Source organism: Hippocampus zosterae, chromosome 18, assembly GCF_025434085.1.
Source record: "Hippocampus zosterae strain Florida chromosome 18, ASM2543408v3, whole genome shotgun sequence".
In the NCBI taxonomy this organism is placed as follows: Eukaryota; Metazoa; Chordata; class Actinopteri; order Syngnathiformes; family Syngnathidae; genus Hippocampus; species Hippocampus zosterae.
The window spans coordinates 13163330-13173668 of NC_067468.1; the positions used below are offsets into that span (position 1 = coordinate 13163330).

Below are 10339 nucleotides of genomic sequence, written 5' to 3' on the forward strand. Positions count from 1 at the left end.
CACAACTTGTAAACAACGGGGCACATATGGACGAACAATCATTCACACAAGTGGACAACAGCTGACAGGCCTGTTTGACACGTGAAAAGAAGTCAGAGTACCTGGACAAAACCCGCGGCTGAGATTTGAACCTCTGAACCGTGAGGTAGACGTGTTAACCCGGAGATCATAGTGCTGCATACAGAGAGTGTGTTATGTTTTTTTTAGTCTTTATTAGCAAACGCAGACGGGCAAGAAGAATGTAAACAGATGATTTTTCAAGGAAACCACACACAAAAAACTAATCGGGGTCGAATTGGGCGTGGTAGGGCGTTGGCGCCATTGTGGGATGGTAGCTAACCTTGATCAAATACACCAAATTCTCATGACATCACCTCTACCAAGAGTTAGATTTAGTCTAAAAACGTGTCTACTTTTTGTCACTGCTTGGTGGGCCCGATGAACGTAACAGCATAAGCCGCATTTGGCGAGCGTGCCATACTTTGCCCACCCCCAATCTAATAGTTTCTTTCCGAGTTGCAATTCCAGCCATCCATTTTCTACATCGCTGATGTTGTTCAAATAATTTAATGTTAAATTTGGCATGAATACGGACGATGGTTCGATTTGAAACCCTCTTCTAATTCCTAAATGCACCTTTTCCAGCACACATATCAAATACACCGGATTGATTTTGCCTTGCTAGCATGTTTAGCGTCACATTCAATATGTGTTTCTACACATTAAAGCACTTGTCAGAGAGATGTGACTCCATAACATACTTCAGCCATCATCTCCTCTATGAAGGATTGTTTCTCCCTACATGTCCAAACTGTTTGAGCTCCATGGGGCTTACCTGAGCAGGCCTATGCTCCCCTAACATGGCAGCGATCAGGGCCTCCGGTGCCGTGACCCCACTGCCCGGAGACAGGGGGCTCCGGGGACTGAGAGGGCTGACGGATGGAGACGACAGAGAACCGGTGGAAAACAGTCGTTCCTTTTTAGAGGTGGAACCGGGTGAGCGGCTACCTGTCTCTTTGGGTAGAGGACACAGGCTGAGACCTTGCAGGGAAGGGAGGGGATTGGACGAGAGAGCCGGGACGGCGGGGCTGCGGCTGCGACGGTGGCGGCAGTGATGATGCTTCAAGGGTTTGGGGCTCGGGCTGCGGGAATTTGGAGCCAGCAAGACTAAAGTGCTGTCGTCTTCCGAGCTCATCTCGGAGCTGTCGGAGCGGTGTGCTGATGGGCTGTGGATTGGAAGCTTGATCTGTCCAGGAAGAGAACGGACGTTAATACACTGATGGCCTGTCAAAACATACCAATGCCAAAACAATATTTTTGTCTAATCGAGAACAAATCTCTCATTTGCTTCCAATGGTCTTTGTTTAGTGTGGTACACACCATTTTACCAAACAGTACGGTGACTACTTATCGCTCTTTGAACAGGCCGACTGACTGATTAGGTTTGCAGACATCTGCGATGCTAATGAGAGGACACGCCTTGGTTCAACATGTCCCTTTGGTCAACTTATTTTTTGAGGGAGAGCATTATTTTTGTCCAGGCTGCATAGTAACGTATTGTAAAGAATTTTTTTTTTGGGGGGGGGGGGTTGACTTCTTAAGAAAAAGCATCCATTGTCATGTATATGTTTAGGTAACAGCAATACACTATACCTGGATGTTTGTCGACAATCCAACAATGCTGTTCATATTATTACTGTAGAAGCCAAGGATGTATTCACAATCATCTCTTGGCAAATCCTCCTCTGAAAAAGACACCTGGAAAAAGGGTGGGGGCCAGAAATGATCCCTGATCTCAGAAATATGAACATCACAATGTGTCCCACCTGCCCTGAATGCTCCCCCTTGGCCCACACATACGCTTGGTAATCTTTGTAGTGTCTGAATCCAACCTGCGGACAGACATAAATGGCGTCAGCGACGACGCAGGCCATCGGATCAAAATGTTTTTGGACGCTACCTTATATATTGCTACCCAGTCCCAAGAGCTGCGATGATAGCCGGATGCAAAAGTGAACTTGACGGTGGCATCGGAGACTTTGAACCATTCCTTGTTGGCCTGCATCTCCACCAGAGGCATGTCCACCCGGAATGGGAACTATGACAAAGAAGATATGCCAAAGATTAATAAATAAAGTCAAAGAAAACCATAAAACTTTTATGAAAGAAAAAAAAAACACGTTTGGATATCTTATGTAGCACCATCATGACCAGTGTGAAAATGCAATAGCGTAGTGGGCCTCGGTGTTCATTGAAAACAGCACTGAGGTATGATTCCTAAAAAGTATCTTCAATACTATCATTATGCACAGGATGAACATCAACATTATGTTTTAAAGGGAGGGAAAAAAAAGTACTTAGTAAAATTCAATGAGCGAATTCGAATCAACCACACTTCATAGCAACATGTGATTTGCAGTCTTCAAATATGTAACATATTAATATCACCTGCAGGGAAAACATGGCCGACACTGGCTTGTGATCACTGATGGTGAAGGCCATGTGACTCTTGTAAGCGCGCTGCGTCACTTTGGTTGCGCCGCCCAGCCAGGAGGTCAGACCCCTCTGAAGTGCTGCATTGTGGGTAGGAACGGGGGAGCCGGTGCGGCGGAGGCGCCAGAGGATACGATCGGTCCATGCGGGCTTCCTCTTTTTTGCGCTGAAGCACATGCGGAAACGTTAAAAAACGGTGGTGAGGTTCTCTGCGCAAATGTCACGAAATGAAATGGTGATGGGCAGACCTTGTGTCATAGGTGTGTGTGCCCACATCAAACTTATACGTGGGCGGGAATTTGAGCGGACCCTCCAAGAAGCCTTCCAGGATGGATTCTGTGCTTTTGGCCATGTTGAGCTGGACATAAGACAAAAGAAAAGAAAAAAAAAAATCCAATTCGTGCCATCTGCTGCTTCACTCTTGACTCAACGCAAATTCCTGCTGGCAGACCGGACAAACAAAAGTGGCTTCGAGCTGTTAAACATCCACATGGCTTTCGGTGTCTGCGAATTGGCAGACTCGGTTCGTGTGATGTATCTCCGTGGAAAAAAAAGCACATCCGTGAATGCTACGTACGCGCTACATTGATGGGAAAAATTTGCGTGTGAATGGGAATAACTGATGATGATGATGATAATGAGCCTCACCTGATCTCGCTCCCACAGTAGAGGGAGCTTATTGCTGTCAATTGCACATTTCACCACATGGATGTCATAATCTTCAATTCGGAAATTTAGATCTCCGAACCAAAACACAACGCTAGGGAAAACAGAAGATATTACGTCAAGCATTCACACATTCTCTGCCGTTTTCTGGTGCACGAACAAAAGGCACCCACTCGTGATCCAGCACCCCTGTGGCGGCCCCTCCTTCGAACTGCTGCTGCTGCAGGATGCTCTCAAAGTCCTCCATCCTCTGCTCCAGGTTCCTCATGTGAGCGGGCAAGTGACAGTTGAGGAAGCACACGGGGTGTCCAAACACGGTCATCCTTGCGCTAACGCCACCTTTGTTGCCCTGCAAAGAGCGCACAGAACAAAAGTCTTTGGAATAGCAGGAAGCGCAACAACGCAACTTCATTAACATATTGTTCAGGTCGATGCTAATTTTGTGTGTTCAAGTGATGTGTCAATTGACACGGTGTACTGTGCATTGTTATAATATGTAAATGATGCCGTGGTCCAAATTCATTCTTGACTGAACGTCACAACCGTGGCGTCAGTCCGCGCCCTTTAGGTGCTCTTATTTTCAAAGCAGCGAGCCAGACGCCTGCTGCAGCACTGACCTAAAAAACGAAGGAGACTGCAGCATCACGCTGGTGTGACGCCGACATCGACGCTGCGCGGAAGGTCACACTCTGACATATCCACACTCGCAAACACCTGCTGGCATGCGCCACTTTTCAAAGCCCACTCGTTTCACCGTACGGACGCAAGCGCGCCATGGCAAATTGCGCAAGGACGTAAATTCAAGAGCAGCGCTTGGCTCGTGCGTACCCAACACCCGCCGAGTCCTGTACGAGTGCTCTGTGTCTGTACGCCTCGGAGGAATGGAAGATGGACAAATTTGGAGAAGACCAGCAGCAGCACGCCCTGCATCCGCTGCGATGCCACCTGCAGACAAAAACAGCTACACAAATTCACAAGCAATACATGATGATTCACAAAAGCGAGATTTTCTTGTTTGTTTGAAATTGACAGACTAACAAATAGCATCGGTGTCACAGTGATATACGCCTTTAAACAATGGATACATAAACACAAACAGTGGAGTAACGCACAATACTCACATGAATACATTCTTTATCCTCTGCAAAGAATGACTACCATTGCAGTGGCTTACTCGGGAGTTTGACCAGCTTCTTCATGCGCATGTATTCCTGCATGCCTGTATTCTACTGCCCTCATGTGGTCAAGGCGTACAAACAAGGAGCAACATAACGTCCGCGGAATTGAAGCAAAAACTTTGGCAAAAACGGTTTAATTCTGAATATTCTATTTTTTTTAAATATTAGAGCCGTATTTTGCTTATTAAAAAAAACACATTATATTCTTGTTGTGTTATTTTTTTGGAGTACCTCAAGGCACCGCCATAGGTTTTGTTAGATTCATGTTAAAACTATGTCCGCCGGGCCCTTGTAAGAATTGTTTTTTTCTTAAAGTGATTCTTTTTTAAAATTATTATAAAATACAGTAAATCAGATGAGCCATGACCAACCAGGACGTATCCAAAGGGACTGAGCGTGTCCATGCAGAGCTCACTCCACTGGTCTGAGAAAAGAGCATCCTTCAGCCGCTTGTTGATCATGGAATTCACCTCCTGGAGCCTGCACAGTGTGAGAATTGAAAATCGAAGCAAAAAAAAAAAAAAAGATCATTCCGAAGAGGGACAGATGGGCGAGTGGGCACCCTGGCATCGTCACCCCTGCTTACCCAATGACAAACAAGTCAACGCTCCCATCCGCCACATTGGGCTCAAACAGAGCGCTGACATCATCCGGTGGGACGGCCGAGCCCACGTTCCATGTGGCGATGTGGACTCTGTGAGAGTGAACGAGTCGCATTAGCTTTTGATCATTGTAAACGTGGCAGCTCGAGCTCAAAGTGTGGCTGGATTGAGAGTTCGAGGTTAAGCGGTATTAATCCCTCTTTTTACTTCAGTGATGGGGGGGGGGGGGTGTTCTCGGTACATGTCGTACATATAACACAAAGCCAGAATGGATATACTATAAGGTAAGAGCAGTGGCAGCTGGTTAGCTTCACTTTAATGGAGATTTGATTTAGCTCATCCAGCGCTTGACTTGACCACGATCACTTCCGAAAATAAAACACAAAAGTTCAAAATAATTTGGGGGCATCATTACAGAGAGTGAGAGAGTGTGTAGGAGGAGGAAGACATTTTTAAAAAATCTGGATAGGGGCTGTGGATGACTAGACTTGGGTACCCCAATTTTAGCCATTGTTACAGGATCCTATTTAACCCCATTTTGGTGATGGCCTTACATATTTTTTAATATAATTTAATAATAATATAAAAATACATTTTATTTATAAGCGCCTTTCAATAATAATTTCAATGATTAGTTCATATTTAGGCGGCCCGGTAGTCCAGTGGTTAGCACGTTGGCTTCACAGTGCAGAGGTACCGGGTTCGATTCCAGCTCCGGCCTCCCTGTGTGGAGTTTGCATGTTCTCCCCGGGCCTGCGTGGGTTTTCTCTGGGTGCTCCCTTTTCCTCCCACACATCCAAAAATATGCATGCCAGGCTGATTGAACACTCTAAATTGTCCCTAGGTGTGAGTGTGAGTGCGAATGGTTGTTCGTCTCTGTGTGCCCTGCGATTGGCTGGCAACCCCACCCCCCCGCGACCCTAGTGAGGTTCAAGCGGTTAGGAAGATGAATGAATGAATGAGTTCATATTTAGCGCCTTTATACTGTGTTACGCAAGCCTTGAAGACAATATTACTTTGATGTTGTTCCTTTTTTTGGGCGGCGGGGGGGGGGGGGGGGCATGTTATGGAGATTCGATGATCAATGATCAATCTAAGTCGATACAACAATAAACATTTAATATTAAACATTATCCCAGCCCAGTATCAGTAAAATCAGTAAACCTACCAAGGGGTGTGTAGATTTTTTTTTTTTATAATCGACTGCAGCAGCCATTTTCAGGCCATGAGGCTGCTACGTTGTCCTCCTTCGAAAGCAAGTCGCATTGTATTAAAAAGGTGCCGCTTCTGTTTATGGGTAATGCAGCCAACGGGAAGACTGCCAAGTGGATTGATTGCAGCTCTGTCACTCTCTCTCTCAGCAAGAAGCTTTTAGAGGAAAGAGCCGCTTTGATTCATATGACGCCTTCGCGTGCACATATGACCTTGCATACTGCAGCTGCTTGAACACAACGTTGAGACTTCTACACAATGGCCAGATGGACAGTTCTGAGCAGACAAACGTGTCAATAAAGACGTCAAGGCTTGTAGTCTCACCTGAAGTCATTGTGATCACCGGCGTTCTTGTCACTCTGCCCTTGTATTGTACTGACGGGAGGTGGAGGATTGAGACTTGATTTGGGGCTCAGGGAGGCTTGTGGATTGTGAGGAGACACCGAAGACTCTGTCGGGGAACGAGGCAGCATGTTGGCACTCTGAGGTCCCGGGATGCAGACTGGCATCAAATCTATATCCTTGGGAGGGATCCTGGTGGGTCTAGGAGCAGGTTTAGTCCCGAGGGCTGTGGGTCTCGGTCGACTTATGTTGGTCAGCGTCACGGGGGGTGAACCGGACTTGATTTGGTCTCTCGCCGCATGAGGGTTTAGTGCAGGGTGGTTGTCTTGCACAGACACCGATTGTCCAATGACCGGTGGTCGTCGAGGTGGACCTGGACCTGGTGTGGTTTGCCCACAGGGTCCGGGTTGCACACGTGAGAGTGCCGTGGGTGGTTTCTGACTTGTGTGATCCATTGACCTGCAAAAAAAAAATACAATAAATGCTGGGAAACGCCAAAAGCTGCCTTTCTAGTTTTAACTGCGCAAAAGAGGAGAACATGCATTGAGCAGAAGGTCAGATCCCGACTTGAAGACTTTTTAAAATATTTATTTACCTTGCATTTAGTTAAACCACACATAGGTCTGTTTTACTGCCGTTTCTCTTCTCTCACCGTCTCCTCTCCCCGCTTGGAGAAGAAGCCGAGCGACTGAATTTGAGGTTGTCGCTGTTTGGATTCCGCACCGGCTGATCTGAAGAGCCGAAGTAGCCCGCTTCCCGTCTAAATTGTGAAGTGCTAACCCTAAGGACAATTTAGAGTCTTATGTGGGAGGACGCCGGGGTACCCAGGGAAAACCTATGCAAGCATGGGGGCAAATATGCAAACCCTGATCTGAGACTCAACTATGAACTATGAGACAGACATGCTAACCACTAGTCCAATCGTACTTCCTTTTAGTGTCCAATTCTTTGTTTTTTTTTCTACATGACACCACCAAGCGATGATGCCATCATGAGTCTGCAAATAGGGGCTGAAGAACTAAGTTTGGACCTGTTTTTTTTTTTAAGCAATGTTAATTAGAGCCTGACCTCCTTTTGGCAATGGAGGACAGATGCAATGTAGCTGAGCTCAGACAGGTCAAAAGGTAGGACTCACCATTACCCTCCAACCATCAAAACCCACCGCCACTCTGTTGTTTACCCGAGCACACTTTAAATTATTCATGAGATGTAAATTAGCATCCACAAAGGCTCAAATCCAACATCAACGCGGCACTGTTATCCCTGCAAAGGAAGAATTTAAAATACAACTCCAAATTGAGTCTCGTGAGACAGTAATGTTGAAATGGAAAAAAAATATATTCATCATATTTGTCCTACCTTTCATGCGTTCTGCTGCAAGGTGAAGCGCCGAGCACTGCTCATAAATTCCTTATGGGAGGACGGAGGACCGGGACCGCAAGGAGAGAGGTGATGGCGGTGGTGCCACCCGGCTGTCAGGATAGGAGGCGGTCACGTGATTTTGTGCATGTTGACTGATGATGGTGGTGATGATGGAGCTGATCCGACTTAATGTTGCACCGTGCAGCTGGACACAGCAGCCTGAACGTCATCCCTCCCCCCCCCCCCCCCCCACCCCCAACTCGCTGTACCTCTCTTGCTCTCTCACTCTCCCGGTGACGCATGCATCTCATATACAGGAGAGATCATCCTTTTCCCACTAAATCTACTTTAATCTTACACACATGATGACTGACAAAAAAAAAAAAAAGTAATCGGAAATGGAAACCAGATGTCAGTATTCTACAAATAATATATAACAGCTCTTATTCAAATTAAAAAAAAACAACAGGCAATAAGTTGATTAATTTTATAATTAGTATTAGCATTGTTATTATCGTTGATTTGTTGTTCCAAAAAATCGTCAAAAATTTGAAGAAACATACAGCTTACTCCAAATAAAACCAATGACATTAACTTAGAACACAGGAGGGACAAAATTCAATATTTAAAAATACACTCTACAAAAGAAATGCTTTTTAATTTCCAAAGTTGTATCTGGGAGGTTTGAATTTTGCCAAATGGTGACGTCACAATTAAACGGTTCAATTGTCAAATCTGTAATGTAAAAATCTTATGCTTGTAATCTCTGGGTTTTAACCTGACTTTGAAAAGCAGATATTAAGAAAGTTGTGATACTTTATCCTTTGAGAATTTTGGCAGAAGAAAGTCACAGAGCTTTTTCACACAATATGAATTGGGGTTTAAAAAAAAAAGTAGAGATTCATTGGAGCCTGCTGTCACTTAGTGGTCACTGAAATAACTGCAACTCGTCGAAGAGGCACCCAAATGATGGCTGTGTTAATAAAGGATGATAATGCCCGAGGGCATGGGACCTGCCTTCATTTGTTTAACACACTTACACGAGGTACTACTTTGATATTCATTGAATTAATGAGAGACTCTCAATCGCAGGTATCCAAGGGTATTTTTTCATAATGTGTAATAGCTCGGTTAATATGCAACTTTTTTTTACCCCAAAGGCAAAAACTGCAATTTACGAGTGACGTTTGAAGATTTATTCATATATACTGTACATACAACCCTTGACGTAAATCATAACGTCGCGTAGAGGCGAAGTCGTTACACGGCACTGCAGTGCATAAATCAACTCAGCAAAGACCGGAAATATTTCAATTTGCAACTTATTTTGTTTGATTGTTTCATATGAAGGGTACATTATTTTTTCCCCAGAAACGATTAAATGTAAATCATGACTTTACAACAGCGTGATCGTAGGTTGGCGATATAGAGTCCTGTGTTACGTACAAGTTACGTCGGTGTCGTAAGTACGTAACTCGGAACGAGGCTACGTCGCGAGAGTACAGTACAGAACAAAGACGGAGAAAATATAGGTAATACATTTCATGTCATCGTTTTTCATACTGGAACTTTGGTTATGCAATGTTTACGAATGCGTCAGCGTATGTCAGTTTTTTGACATTACGCTGTATTACGTGCAAAAATTACGTCGGTGTTGTAATCACAGGACTCGATTTAAGAGCATTTAACAGACCGCAGTCAGGCAGCAGACGAGCCAAACCATCAGCAGAGTAACGGCAAGAGGAGCCAGACCATCAGCAGAGTAAAGGCAAGAGGAATTATTATCTTTTCTTTTTTAGTTTTTAAAAAATTTGATCGTCGGGATAAACGCATCAGATGTTTTGTAATTCAAGGCAATAGACCTACTCATGCAGATATGTAGTGTGTAACTTCAGCTGGGCCAGGTTTAATGATGAAGACTGATGGATGCGTAGAAAAGTCCGAAAACACCAAACTGGATTGTGTAGTGGCGTAAGAATACATTGAGGGACGAGTCTCAAACTTTCATTTATATTCGAGAAGAGTTTTTCATACAACTATTTGCTATTATTATGACTTTGCAAAAGCATTAACGTCGTTTAGGTGTATAGAAAACACGCTATTTTACGTCCAGAAAATCGTAAATCGTTACGCGGCACTCGTTAGGAGCTAAAAACACCAAGTCAAGGTAAGGAATTAGTCTCTTCCTTTCAAACAGTTTTTCGTTTGACTATTACCGAATTACAGTAATAGTCAAACCAGATAAATGTTAAATCGTCTCATCGTATTATTACTTGCACATAACAAATGGATGGATTACTCGTTTCGAAAATCAGTCAACTATAATAGTTAGGGTCAACAAGGTAACAAAACGATTGAAAAATCTCAATGTTATTTATTACGCACTAAAATTTGACATCTCAGGACAGATTTGAGCAAGGATGATGGAAGTTGACACATGATTTGCTTTCGCGGGGCACATAAAATTAAGCGTTGGACTGATGT

The 10339-nt window shown here is 44.4% G+C and overlaps 1 protein-coding gene across 1 annotated transcript; it reads right to left on the reverse strand.

Annotated features, from left to right (window-relative positions):
- Positions 1–192: 192 nt before the first annotated feature.
- LOC127591394 (inositol polyphosphate 5-phosphatase K) lies at positions 193–8113 on the reverse strand. The gene is made up of 13 exons (XM_052051525.1): positions 7853–8113; positions 6476–6952; positions 4924–5031; positions 4709–4817; positions 3988–4104; positions 3333–3508; positions 3142–3253; positions 2742–2851; positions 2449–2659; positions 1961–2098; positions 1827–1892; positions 1654–1758; positions 193–1246 (listed from the first exon to the last, which is right to left on the reverse strand). Exons 2-13 carry the CDS (start codon positions 6946–6948, stop codon positions 779–781), a joined length of 2193 nt encoding a protein of 730 aa, XP_051907485.1. The 5' UTR covers positions 6949–6952; positions 7853–8113; the 3' UTR covers positions 193–778.
- Positions 8114–10339: the final 2226 nt, after the last annotated feature.